General features: G+C 37.3%; 2 protein-coding genes across 2 annotated transcripts; both read left to right on the top strand.

Annotated features, from left to right (window-relative positions):
• The first annotated feature begins 361 nt into the window (after positions 1–361).
• On the top strand, positions 362–10,086 carry LOC137171082 (sushi domain-containing protein 2-like). Its single transcript, XM_067574832.1, has 16 exons — positions 362–483; positions 984–1,182; positions 1,497–1,648; positions 2,313–2,480; positions 2,567–2,741; positions 2,968–3,169; positions 3,908–3,993; positions 5,169–5,437; positions 5,541–5,675; positions 5,853–6,008; positions 6,290–6,538; positions 6,775–6,958; positions 7,176–7,270; positions 7,370–7,549; positions 8,738–8,834; positions 9,006–10,086. Exons 1-16 carry the CDS (start codon positions 420–422, stop codon positions 9,031–9,033), a joined length of 2,439 nt encoding a protein of 812 aa, XP_067430933.1. The 5' UTR covers positions 362–419; the 3' UTR covers positions 9,034–10,086.
• Positions 10,087–10,730: 644 nt separating this feature from the next.
• Positions 10,731–13,298, top strand: LOC137170755 (heat shock protein beta-1-like). Its single transcript, XM_067574319.1, has 3 exons — positions 10,731–11,729; positions 11,887–11,950; positions 12,285–13,298. Exons 1-3 carry the CDS (start codon positions 11,339–11,341, stop codon positions 12,442–12,444), a joined length of 615 nt encoding a protein of 204 aa, XP_067430420.1. The 5' UTR covers positions 10,731–11,338; the 3' UTR covers positions 12,445–13,298.
• Positions 13,299–14,754: the final 1,456 nt, after the last annotated feature.

Below are 14,754 nucleotides of genomic sequence, written 5' to 3'. Positions count from 1 at the left end.
CCCATCTCAAATGTCAACCTTTAGTTCAAGAGTTCAACATGCTCAAAGTTAGCATTTTAACATGCTAAAGTACATGCTTGCCTAGCATATTAGTTTTATATTATTGTACACTGATACAATATGTTTTATTGAGCTGTTATCTCCAAAAGTAGTGTCTTGATAAATTGGATTTGTGTCTAAATGTGATAAGTATGAGCCAGGATGAGGTTCTGATATACAATCTACACTAACAAACTCAAAGGTCAAAGGTGATCATGTGAGGGTAAATAAAAGATTGTTACCCTAATGACGTCTGGTTGATGATTAAACAGATGCTTGTAAAAGCCTGTGATCAAAGGGCCAAGGTTTCAAAAAATGCTGAGTATATCTACTCGTGATAGTTGTAGAAGCAGCTAAGCGTGTGAAACGTACACTCTGTCATGATGGAAAGATTCACAGCAGTAATATTTGTCCTGCTGGTTTCATCTATCTGCAGCACATTAGGTAAGTACCTGCACACTTCTAAATATAATCTTGAACAAAAACGTTATGAAAATGAGTATAAATTTAACATGCATTGTAAACCATCTTTGACATTTTGAGAAATATCCTTGTTTTCTGCCTCTAGCTAGACGAGAGGATCAACGTAATTTCTATGTGTGTAGAACAGAGATGCACTAAGAATGAATCCAGAAGTTAACAGTTAACTAAGGTTGCAGGAAATAGTCTTTAAATCAAAGCACTAAACAGATTGTAAATGTTAAGAGACAAGTGAATTGTGAGGCGGAACATAAAATAAAGACATAAAGACAGTAAATTGAATGACAAAAAGTAAAAAGTATATTTAAATTTCAATTATCTTTTTATATTTTAAAGACAGAATAATGAAATGTATTAATTTGCAAATTAAATAGCTTAAAATATTTGCATTCATCATAAACTGTAACATTTTGTACATTTTTTATCTTTCAATTATTGTATATTCTATCCTTTTTTTCTAACAGGACAGACATGTGAGGGAAACTGTGGGGAAAAATTAGATTCATGTTCGTGCCACTCAACATGCACATCTCTGAAGAACTGCTGTGTCGACTATAAAGACTTCTGTGTTGAAATCTTTCCATATTCTGGGTCCATTTTTGGTGGGGCAGATTTTGTTATCCTTGATGCGAGTTTCAATAAAAGCTCCCACATTGTATGCAGGTAAGACTTGCTTTTACACCTCAGTGCTTACAGGTTCCTAAACCGGACCTGGTTATACATTTGATTGATTGATGGTGTTTAAGAGAAATACACTGGCTCATTTGTAACACTTGACAAAAAAAACAAAAACCTTCATGGTCCATTTCAACTTTTCTAGCTTTTGAACTTACAGCAGCATCTTGTGGTCTTCTTTTTTTTGTTAAACTACCGTTTCCAAGGTTAAGAAAGAAGTGTTAAACACTCAAGTATAACACTTGTTTCAACATTATACAGTTGAAGTACTTATCTTTTTTTTTTTTTTTTTACAATGGCAGGTTCAACAATGATACCAATACTATGGGGTATGTGGATGAAAACGGTCGAGGTCACTGTATCTCCCCACTACTGTATCAAACTGGATGGGTTCCTCTGCACATCTCCTCAGATAATGGCACAACTTTCAGTAGAGTTGGAGCCTGGCTATCGGGTACAATAATCCTTTATATCACTTATTCTTACAGTACGAGGGTGGTCAAAACAATTTCTTAGCTATCAATAACAATAATAATAATAATAATAACTGTATCTGTATAGCACCTTTCATACAAAAAATTGTAGCTCAAAGTTCTTTACAACAAAAGAAATTAAATGTACCAAGTGTTTCACATCAAGAAAGACATAAAGACATAAAATGAACATAAAAACATGTAAATGTACATAAGAGGGAAAATAAAGCATTTTGATAAAAGATAAAATAAAGGAATAGGAATAGTGATGAATATCCTGGTGGTCGATATAATGTAATGATAAGTACTGATAATTCTGCTTTGAGATATTCAAATGACGTAAATTCACCCAAGTCAATGTCATCACACACAAACTGTGTAGAGAAAATGGTTGAAATCCCTCCTCCTTTCCTATTTTGTCTGACTGACTGATAGAAATTATAGTTTGGAGGTTAAGCCTTTATCAGTGTTGCTACACCAGTAGTGCTGTTTGACCAGTTCTAAACTAAAAACATACAGTGCAAATTCTTTTCAAAGATCAGATCATTAACCAAGAAGGATTTGTTAATAATATACCATTTTCTTCAATTTGGTGGTGAAACTACATTAATATATGATTTATTTGATTCAAATGTCTTGCAATAGTACACACTGGCAAGTTCGATGCTAAGTTCAAGGCGATTCTGGACAACTCAACAAAATGGCAGTACTATGGTACACCGGGTGTTGGAGGCACTCTTGGGATGACTTGGAATACCTCTTTGGTCAGAGGGGAGAAGGTCAATATAGAGCTCTGGGGATACAGAGAGACAGGTAAGTACACCTGTACATACACTTTTGAGATCACATGAATCTGTTAATTGGGGTAAACACTGAATTCTATAAATATTTCCTTGCAGGGGAGCCGTATTCAAACTCTTGGCAGGGCGAGTGGAAGTATCTGTACTCACTTGCAAAGGATCACCCAAACAACGGTTCCTTTAGCTTTTTACCCAAACCAGCAGAGAACGGCTTTTCAAGCTGGGAGCTTGGCGCCCTACGTGTCAGCTCCAGCGCCTACCCTGATGGCATATGGTATGTACAAATGCTTCCTGTAATATAGAGAAAGCATTTGAAAGATGATTATTCTTGCTATTCAATTATGGTTTCCCACAAATCCTCTAAAAATCAATGATAATACAAAATGATAATCTATGCCTGAACAATCTACTTCACCATGATGGAAAAACTCATGTAAAAATGTAAAATTAATATGTACAAAAAGTTACAGCTACTACTTTTTGTCTCATGTTTCATTTAGGAATGTACAAGCTGCGTGGACAGAGGATCACGCTCTAGCCTGGCATCTGGAGCAGAAGTTCAGGGACAACTCAATGGTTTGGGCCCTGGACAAATGTTTAGCATGGGACCAGCTGGAAAATCAGCTGCCCAACTTCCTCAGTGAGATCATAGACTGCCCCTGCACTCTGGCTCAAGCGAGAGCAGATACAGGGAGGTTTCATGTAAGTGTGAAGAGTCACTCATTTAGATTAAGCTGCATTCACTTGAGACAGCCTTGAAGTAAATGTTTAATGACAAAGAATGACAAAGCAGAGGTGTGTCTGCATTTTTGTGTGTGGGCTGAAAGAGGCACATGGAGAGTCTCATGTGGGATCCAATCCTGTATTGAGAAGTACACACCTTGTACCTTTAGTTTACAGATTAATGACTCAGGCAAAGGCTTAAACAGAGAATGATAACTTCATTTTAAAAATAATATAAAGCTTAAATGTAATGTCTTAAATGAACAGAACAGAGATGTCATCACAGTTTATAAAATTTATTTTATGTGCTTTCTAGATAAAAGTTTGGAATTATTTTATGTGTTTATTGAAGTTGGCAGTGGCTGTAGCGTTTTGCTAATCCTCGCCGCTTATCTATTCAAAGTCAAGGAGAGGTCTCCCCTGATTATAGCATTTACACACAGTTTTTGCAAGCGGAACAAGTGTCATAATATATCTTATTGCCTCAATTCAATGGCGGGTGAGTGTCAAATACAGCGTTTGTATTGCATGTCTGCAGCTAGTGGATTAGTGTATTATGAAGGGTTCACTGTGAAGTATTTGCTTACTAACTGTGGTCAAATTGTTGACAAGCAAATTTCCTTATCACAATTATGCCTCTGAACTGGAGTTAATACTATACATGAACAAAGAGAAGCAAATACTAGGCTGCTAAAGACGTCGTATCTCTCCCCTCAGACTGACTATGGCTGTGATATAGAGAAAGGGAGTGTGTGCACCTACCATCCTGGCAGTGTTCACTGTGTGAGGGCTATACAAGCCAGGTGAGTCCAGACAACTCTGTTAACATGCTGTAAGTGTTGTGTAACAACATTATATTCACATTTTTAAACATCGACGCCATTTGCAATACATCAGCAACATATCTTCACATATTTTGTAGACTATGCCTATATAGTGCAAATTTCAGTGTCAGCAATAAATGTATGTGTAGTTATGTGTAAATAGTTGCAGCTTATAGTTTGGCTGAATCTGTGACATTGAGCAAAGAGAGGCAACCTCCAGTATCTGCTGTCAAGATTAATATGGAGTAGTATGTATACAGTACTCACTTTATATGAGCAAAACAAAAATATAAGATCTGCATTTTATGAAGCTGACTTTCCAGTGCTCTACTAATTTATCTAGCATATGTCATGAATATTTGCTCATGAAACATTTGCGTCTGACAACTTTATGAATTTAATATATATTTTGTTGACGTATCATAATGCTAAACTGACAGATAGGTTAGCATTTTGCAAATTCCACCTAAGTAAAACTTATGTGTCATGCAGATTTTACGGAATATTTTAGCCAATTTTAGTCATAAAAAGGAAACTATTGTTCTTACAGTATATTGCACTTTGTCACCTTTTGGCCACCTATCTACATCTTTATTCTTATCATAAATCCCAATTACATGCCCGCACCCTGCCCCCCCTACCTTATCCTGAAAGTAAATAGTAGGAAATTCCCTCCTCGTGCTCATTTGCATGTTAGCACATACTTCGGTTAAACTCTTTGATAGTGCTTTATATGAATGTCCTTGGATTATGGCACCTTGGATATTAGCATTATACTATGTGTACTGATTAAAGGAGCTCTCTTTTGTTGAGACAAAAACCATACTCAGTTATTACGGTACATTCATACTTAAATAACACAGTATATCAAAGTATCCTGATGGAAATGTTATTGTTATCCATTGCTTGGCAATATACTAACTACTTTATACTAAATACTAACTACGCTGCAATACATTAAATATAAAAAACTGATGTGTGCAACTAGTACAGCCTGCCCATGTCAGACTGCTAGACCACTAATAGTCATTAGCAACAACTTATAACCCTATTTTAAATGAATAAATATGCTTTTTTTGTGAATTTATATCATATTTTCAGCTACAACAGAGTCCACTGTTTCAACTGACAATACTTTGTAAATGTACCACCAGTCCTAAGTATGGAGCAGGGCAGCAGTGTTGCTATGACAGCACCGGTGCTCAGATCTTGACAGCAGACTCAATCGGGGGGAGCACTCCAGACCGAGCACACGACTGGGGCTCACCTCCCTACAGGAAACCCCCTCGAGTTCCTGGAGAGTCCCACTGGGTGTATGACGTCCTCAGCTTCTACTACTGCTGCCTCTGGTCTGACAACTGCCACTACTACTTCAAACATCGGCCCTCCAGTGACTGCAGGCGTTACGAGTCACCCAGCTCAGGTGGGTCAATTATTCTAAACTATGGTACAGTTTATGTGTTATATTATTGTATTATATTATATAAAATTGTTATAATCATTACGTTTTTAATGTGTATCGCCAGCTGTGGTGTTTGGAGACCCACACTTCATAACATTTGATGGTGTCAGCTACTCCTTCAATGGCAAAGGGGAATACACTTTGGTACGGTCGGCAGTGAAACAGCTGATAATCCAAGGCAGAACAGAGCCTGTGAATGGTGAGCTACTGAAGGCACTGAGCTTTCTGTCTTTCACAAAAGTGATCAACAAAGTGCTACAACTAAAGAAAGATAACAGATATCCCTAGATAGTACTGCACATGCAGAAATTATTGTAATGAACTGTTACAACAATTCCTTTTCTCTGTGTCATTGATTTGATTCTTTCGCTCATAGGAACGATAAAAGCAACAAAGTTGTCGGCTGTAGCCATGAGAGAGGTGGCCTCTGATGTTGTGGAGGTGCGGCTGGTCAACGGTCACAATGGCCTTGAAGTGCTGCGGAATCAAAAAGCTCTCTCTTTTACTGAGCAGACCTGGATGGACCTCGATGGTGAGACGCTGATTTACCTTGCAGCACATGATGAAGTCTTTGATTACTAGTTGTAATGAAATTTTGATGACAAAACCAAAGTTTTACAACATCAAAATTCTGCTTACACATGCAGTTATTCCATCAATTAATGAATGCAGTACTTTAACTTGCAATAGAGTACACATATTGTACACAATATTGTGTGTTCATGTAGGACCCCATTGCTCACAGTGAGTTCTTGTTATCATCTTGTTAAAACTACCAGAACTATAATTATTCACACCAAATCTCTCTTTTAGGTGTGTTTGTGTTTTCTCCGACTTCTACAAATGTGACTGTGATGTTCCCCTCTGGTGCCGGGGTGGAAGTGAGACTGAGAGAGGGAACCATGACAACCACTGTGCTCCTGCCAGAGGAGTTCAAAGGCTCCACTCTGGGATTGTTGGGAAAGATGAACGGTGACGCCAAAGACGACCTTGTTCTTAGCAACGGAGAACTTGTGCAGAATCAGAGCAATCCAGAGGAGCTGTTCAACTTTGGGGCAAGCTGTAAGAAATTAGAAATAAGAATCTGTGGTGTTTAAAATTGATGTGATGGTTTCTTCTGTTGTGAACCTACTTTTATATATAAATTGTCTGTTGTGTGAAAGGGTGCAGAAGCAAATTGTAAAAGTAATCTTGGTAAACATGACTTCATTTAAGAAACCATGCTCATTTAATGAAATATCACATTTTTAAGTGCTTTTAATGGTAAGTGGTAACTGTGTGTTTCTTTCGTCTTACAGGGGCTGTATCCAACGAATCTGCCTTATTCACGTATGATTCAGAACATCTTTTGGACACATATTACTATGCTCACAGGCATGACTATAGTTTTATTCCAGTGTTTTCTGTCCCCGAGAGCCCAGAAGATCCGCTTGAAAATCAGGCGTCTGAGATATGCTCTGGAGAGGGCTCTCAGTTCTGTAGGTATGAGAAGAAACACATTACTACTTTTACTCATAATAATAATAATAATAAAATCATAATGAAGTGAATATTATCAGATACAGAACAAACCTTTTATGACATGTTGGTTACCTCAGAATGAAGTAGGTCCATTCAATTAAAAAACTCACAATTCAGTAAATAGTTATTTCCATTTTCAGTGAAATAGTTTTGCTAACTATAACTAATTTTCTGCAAGGTATGATATCCTGGTAGGTCGTAGTCCAAGGCTGGGAAATGCTACCAGAGTGTCTTACCAGAGTCACATTTCTCTTGTGGAGGATCTGAAGCCAGGTGAGTGTAGACGATAAAAAACTCTGAAAACATTTTCATTGTTTATCATGTGTAATATTTACTTGGTTTCACAGTGGTAGTTATTGTTATACTCTGCAGTGATATCCTGTGGCTGGCTTGCACCACCAAGTAACGGAAAGAAGGAGGGAACCACATATTTACTAGGAGCTACGGTGCGGCTTTCCTGTGATGATGGCTTCACTCTCGAGGGATCAGCAGAGCGCACATGCCAGGAGAATGCCCAGTGGTCTGGAGAGGACACAACCTGCGTGGCTTCCAGTATGAATAAATAATGAAACCAGTTTTGTCCGATGATTTTGAGCTTCACAAATCAACAGTGGTGTGAGTGTCTGTATTTGAGTGTGCATGTGTGTGTCTGTGTGTGTGTCATTTGATTCATCAAATCAGCTGTGATGTGTTGAAATGCAAAAAAAAAAAAGAAAAAAAAAGAAAAGAGAAATCACTCTGGTCATTTTATATAAATCTATAAGACTACTGACTCAAATTTAATGCATAGTATCAAATCAGAATTTAGCAATGCAACAACTCCATTGACCTACTCTGCAGGAGGGCTCCCTCTTTGTTAAACACAATATAGGCTCATCTTAAACCTATAATTTATAATATTATAGGTTTAATATATTTAAATCTCCTCTCTGGGTTGCCTAGAATAAGAAAACATCTAATAAATTAATGACAGGGAATACAGCAAAACAGAAACATTCCTATTACAGGCTACTTATTTTCATCAGAATTGTAATAGCAACTCTTTCAAACTCACATTTATTAGAACCGTAGTATATTACCAACAAGTTTTGCTATAGTATTGGCAATTAAACGATGATAGCATTAGCCAAAAAACTCTGCTGTCATGCTGAAGGTCATCCACTCGTTACACTTGGCCTGAGACTACATTTAAGCTACCTGCATAGTGGTGACATATTTTAAAAAGAGGGCCCCAGGATAGTGTGGAATATTCACAGATGACAAGGATGAACTTTTTTCCTGCTCGGTTCCTCTCCACTGGAACGACTACATGCAGTCAAAGACAATACTAATCATATGTTTGAGAAAGTCCTTTAATCCCATCTTTACAGATGTTTAGTATGTTGAGTAGCATCACAAAAAATGCTTTCCATGAAAGACAGAAGTACATAAAAAGACCTGAACTAAAATACAAATATGAACACCTTCATGAAATAAAAATTTGATACCTTTCTTGTAGTAAGAACAATTTTAGTATGACAATGGTGTGTGATGGAATTGAATCAAACTTTGGGGAATCCTGGCGACCTAGTGGCAAAGACTCATGCCAAATAACTGCAATGTTCCCAGTATGATTCCTGTTTAGGAGCTCTGCTGCATGTCATACCTCGCTCTCTCTTCCTGTCTGCATCTATACTATCTAATCAATACTAACTGCTTTGCAAGGAACTCTGGTTTAAAAACATATTTGTCATATTTCAGATAATATCGCAGGAATTGTGGCCGGTTCAGTCATTGGAGCTGCAGCACTGATTGTAATGATAACAACAATCACACTCCACTGCAGAAAACAGAAAAGGTGCGGTACAGTATCTTCAACTGATCTGTTATTAATCTGTAAGATAATATTTCTAAAATCCATTAATCCATTTACGTGGTATGAGGTAATTTGGACAGATATGTATTGTAGTTTTCTGCTCTGGAATAAAAGTCAATTTTCTCTCCTCACTGTTTTTTTCCCCAATTTCAGGAAAGCTGCGCAGTCAGAAGGATGCTAACCAGAATTGTAGCTTTGATGTCTAACTCTTCATATTCATATTTTCATCCACCGACAAAATGATCAGTCAGAAAAAAAGAATTATCACCTTACATGATACATCAAGGCCTAAACCATTTCATCATTTCAGTTTGACAAAGTGTGTACAAATGAAACATAGAAAAATACAAAATAGATGTCTGATTTTGGTAAACCGGCCATGATCCAGACTAAAATACTGCATATAAGGTTGAACTTGAGCAAAAGTCCCTGCACAGTTAAAGAGTAACTACACTCCATGGCAGAAAAAATATTGACTAACTTCTGACTTCTATGTGTTGGACATTGTCCTGTTTTGCACCATTGGACCACACCCGCCATCTCTGCACTCCATTCTGGGCTAAAAACTGCTTTAAGTTGATTGTAAAGCAAAAATACTTTGCTGAGGTTTGTCAGTGCTATACCGTCAATTCATTCAGTAACAGTTATTGATAAAACTCCTGTCAAAGGCGGAGCAGAGTGCCACCTGCTCCCATGTAAATACTCATTAATGCTAATGCCATAGAGTAAATCTCTCTGGAGAGCTTTAAGTGTTTGGACTACTGAGGAAAAAGAAAATCTTTGATCAGTTCTTCAGAACACCTGTGTATTGACAGAAAATACAGATAAAACAACTACAATATTAAATGAACTCCGTACTGTGTATGTATTGTTTGTGAGTTGTCCTCAAATGCTGCTGAATATTGTGGTTCATTTTCCAGCTTGTTGGACAAACAAGTAAAATATTCTGTAGCTTCCTCTCAAGGTAAAACTCCTGTATGACTCCAACAACTACAACAATTTAAGCAAATTGAGAAAAAAATGGGTGATGGGTCACCCTAACTACTATTTATCAGAAGTTAAGGCTTTGCATAAGAACTAAATGTTAGGAAAATGTTATCAGGAGACAGAAGCTAACAGATACCACATTGACTGATTGCTGGTTGCATCAATTACGCTGATAAGGCTTGTCGTGTTACTGTACTTCTACTTGCTCCTGTTTTAACTGATAAAACTGAAAGCTTGAAACTGCAAATATGCCTCTGTCTTTTTTTGGAGTAACTTACTCATCATAATTACAACTATAACTACGTAATAATTGTTATTATTCTCAGAAATAACACAAATATTGTCTCTTGCCAATATTGTAGGCTATTATTATTACCTAGTATTACCTATAATTCACAGTATGTAGGTCTTTGCTTTGATAATAGTAGTAATTTTAATAAATCAGGTCATTTAACATGGTTGTTTCTAACAATATTAGCCTATTTTCTTGGCAATGGCACCACTCAGTTATATAAGTATTATGTATTTACTTGCTCCAACCATAGTTACTTTTGAGACTATTTCTATTGCTCAGTATATCTGGCTAATACCTTTAGCTACTGCTTTGGATGAGCACAGATGGAAAGACTACAGATATTGCCTCATTAATAAATACCATCCCTCTGTGATAGCGAATGGCGAATTGATTTATTCCTCTAAAGCCTGGTTCATTATTTGTTCAACATAACACTCATGAAGATGTAGCTGTCGTAAAATTCCCCACCACCATGCGACTGCGTCAGTCTTTCAATCCATCACTATGTCCTGGATGTAAATACTTCTTTAACGTTGTAATATATTATCTATATTCTAAAATATCTGCCCCATACTTATCACATGATGGTGTTTGTTTGGTCTCGAGTTTTTTTCTTCAAACTTGTGTTTAGGAACTGGAAGTAACCCTGTTGTTTACTCTCCCTGTGCGACTCTGAATGTACGTGCTGTTCCCTCACATAACACAAGGCTGTGATTTCTATGGACAAAGAACACCAGTATGTGACAAGACTGCAGAGGCCACTGCTCAGTAAACTATCGTCTTTCTGCTTTCAGAGTCATTCACCAACAACTTGCCATAGACACTCGAGAGATATAAATACAGATAATTTGCATTATCCTCTTCAGGTCCCGGGGCAACGGAGAGGTAACACCCCCAGCTCATGACATACCAAGTCATTCTCATCCCTTAGATCACATTAACTGCAGGACAAGTGTTAAAATGAATCAGCTGGGTATATAAAGTGTGCGAAAGAAGCATTACAGGTGCCAAAGCAGCCTTTTCCTCCGAACTCCTGCACACTTAATGGTAGCATTTGAGAAGTACTGAGTAAAAATACAGCTGCCCTTTTTGTTTAGTATCCTGGTCATCAATCTAAATTGGTTTGTTAGGGTGGAGCTTCAGGCTTTGTAGCTTCAACAGCTTCAACATCCCTTTCCTTCATTCTGAGCTTATTTCTTAGGACATGGGTGACCAAAATAAAGTATTATCCCGTCCCATTTTCCGCCGAGATGTGAGCTGGGATAATTTCCCAAACTGGACACAGCCGAGCCGCATCTTTGCGCAGGATTTTGGCCTCCCACCTTTCTTGGAGCCTAGTGATCTGGACTGGTTAGACTGGGCAAAGAGGAGGCTGGCATCTTTCTCCTGGCCAGGGTACACACAGACTCCCATTCTCCCACCACTCAGGGGTCAGCACCCTGCAGCGTTAGACCAAAGGGGTCTGAGACAACTGGCAAGCGGGGTGTCAGAGATCAGAACAGGGAACGACAGCTGGAAGATTAACTTGGACGTCAATCACTTCTCACCTGAGGAGATTACAATCACAACCAAGGAGGGTTATTTGCAAATAGCAGGTATGCTGCACGTGCTTCTGTGATTGGCAAAGCTTTAAGTGAGATTTGAGGAAAAATATGTGTCGAAACATGAGTAAAAGCATTGTAATATGTTGTAAATTCACCATTTTATGCCATGTGATTAATTTTTGTAATCATTTCTGTTCTTCATTCCAAGGAAATCATGAAGAAAGGCAGGATGAGCATGGATTGGTTTCAAGGTGCTTCACCCGGAAATATAAGTAGGTCGTCTCTGAGAATATGAGGAATTTTGACAACTGAAATCCATATATTTTCAGATGTCTGGGTGATTTAGCATCATTTCTATGTATGTCTATGTGTGAACTGTCCTACTAATGCTAACAAATAGTAAAATGTTGAAGATGAACATGAACACAGATGATAAGGTATCCTGAAGCAAGAATAGTTTTCATTGAAAGATAGAAAATGTTATCTGATTATTTGAGACTGTCAAAAACTATAAAAGCATCAATGAAATTGGTCTGCTCAGTTGTATAAGATGACAGGTATTTGCTTGTGTTAGTTGTTGATACGCTTTCTCTTCATTTCTTTAAGGCTGCCAGAGGGGGTGGACTTACAGCATATCAGCTCCTCACTGTCTGGTGATGGAGTCCTGTCTGTAGAGGCTCCCGTCCCCGGGACATCCATCAACGACCCAGCCAATGAGATGGTCATACCTGTTCAGATGAAAGAGAAGCAGGATGGTGAAAAGTGAAACCAGAGAGCAAAACTCGAAACTACAATCAGATGTAGCCCAAGTTGTGTAGAAAACCTTTGTGGCATGGCATAAAAAGAAAAACTAGTTTGGGATAACTGACTAAATGTGATTCACTGTAATAACAGGCTTGTTTTTCTGCTATGAGACAACATCTAATACTGTAATGTATCATCACCATGTCACAATTACCTTAAAACTCAGTCATTAAATACAGAGCTGACTTAGTAGATAAGGAATTATTTTTGCTCGACAGCACTTGGAAAGGGTTAAACATGACCTAGAATTTCATGTAACAATTGTTTCATATTTCAGGCAGTTTTAATGTCTTCATTATATAAAAAATACATGTCAGATGTTGTTATTCATATTAGGCTATTGAATATTCTAAGATGTGTCCCGAAGATACATTTCACAGCTCCACAGTCTAGTTCTATGACTGAGTTTTTATCATTGAAAGCTACACAAGGAACATCAGCTGGACATCTAAATAGAACCTGATCAATGAACTCAGCTTCAGTTTTTCACATGGCACACCCATGTGACTTTGGAAGATGGGGCTTTGGAGATTATGTCTGACAATGGATAACATTTTTTAGTGTCCTGGATAGTTACTGACTATTTACATATAAACAGGTTATTTACTGTATGACAAATAGATACATGAAACGTATCTGGCCTCTGTATAACAGGGCAGAAAGTTAGAAAAATAATAAGTTGAGTTGAATTTTATTTTGCTTTTGAAGCAAAGACAGCACATCTGTAGTATAGATTAACTGTGTTTGTTTTTACTGAAAACTGTATATTGATGTCTTGAATAGCATGAAGTTTTTCCTGATATCATATAATTAATGTGTTAAACAGCTTCTGCCATATAAAAACATGAATATAATTTTCTTATCTAGTGTCTTTTGTTACTGACACCTTTTTTGGCAGATTGTAAAATCATCTATTGCTCTATTTCTCAAAGCATGATGAAAATGTTCCACAAGAGGGCAACGAAATCCTGTTTATTGCAATATTTAGACTCTGTGTGTGTCTCATTTCCTGTTATGTCAACAGTATCATTTTTTAAAGTTTATCAACAATTTCTCTTGAAGACCTTCAAGCAAAGGAGATCTTTCTAATCAGGTGTTAGATGTTTTCAACACCAAATTAAGGTCCTAAAAGATTTGCACATATTCTAAAACAGTATATATTGCACCAAAAGTCTGTTTTAAACTCACTTTACATGTAGTAATGTTCCCAGATGTGGTTTTCCACAAGACTTGTGATGCTAAATTTAAAGCAAACACACAGCAGCAGCAGTAGCCTGAAGCTGGATGTAAAAAAGGTATTTAGAAAGTTGGAAATTACACTGATGTACAGTAACAGCTTAATCTCTGGAAATGCAATGGAGGTTGAAAGGTGCAGGAATAAAAACCAGGTGGTGAGCTGAGCTGATCAAGGCCATGTTACTTAAAGGTAAACAGTGACATCCAGTGTTTGAACTGGGTAATACATGGTAACATAAGTAAGTTACTGTATCTACTGTACGTCATCACTTGGAATGAAGCAACGATGGAAATAACTGTTGAAAATACAGCAAAAATACAGATGATTTTAATAGAAATACATTCATGTTATTGGTTACCTTCTTGGCTTGATCTGTTGATTATCCAACTAAAGGTTGGCTTTAATATGCAAATACTTAAAAGCAATTTGATGAGGTAAGTAACAGCTGATTCATTAAATGTTAGTATACAGTGTAGAATGGCAAAGTAAGTGATCAATAGAAAACAGAAAAGTAGCTGTCCAGTCGCTTTTTCATAGAAGCAGAGAATCTAACCATGTAACCACTGGCCAAATATCTTCTCAAACTGACAGAAGAAAGATGTACAGATTCTTTAAGGGATGCTGCCAAATTATCTCTTCACAGCAATCTTTTGAGGTTTATTGTATTTTTTATTATAATACACTGAATACGTCCTTTTTAGGAATTCAGGCCTTCAGTCCTGAAATGTTCCTGTTCTTGCTTTGGTTTGTCAATAAAGATTCAAGCCAGCAGGGTGGAAATGTAACACCGAAGATTTATATGGGATGAAAGTCTTTGCATGACCAAATCATTTTTTCTTTCTCCCTTCTTTCATTTCTTTTTTCCCCTTTGTTTTTCCTGACCCACAGTGGGCTCTTTACCAATAATTAATTGTGAATCAGTTTGGATAATGAAAACTTAAAAAAGCTTGAAATCACCCCAGACCTCTCAGGCCTTCAAAAAACACCTTCAGAGCATGCCTTATGAGTAAAATTCACAGTATTACAGTCCATTTT

The sequence above is a fragment of the Thunnus thynnus genome, chromosome 19 (assembly GCF_963924715.1).
Source record: "Thunnus thynnus chromosome 19, fThuThy2.1, whole genome shotgun sequence".
Taxonomy (NCBI): Eukaryota; Metazoa; Chordata; class Actinopteri; order Scombriformes; family Scombridae; genus Thunnus; species Thunnus thynnus.
Note: the sequence above shows the minus strand (reverse complement) of the source record. Positions and strands in the feature narration are given on the sequence as shown.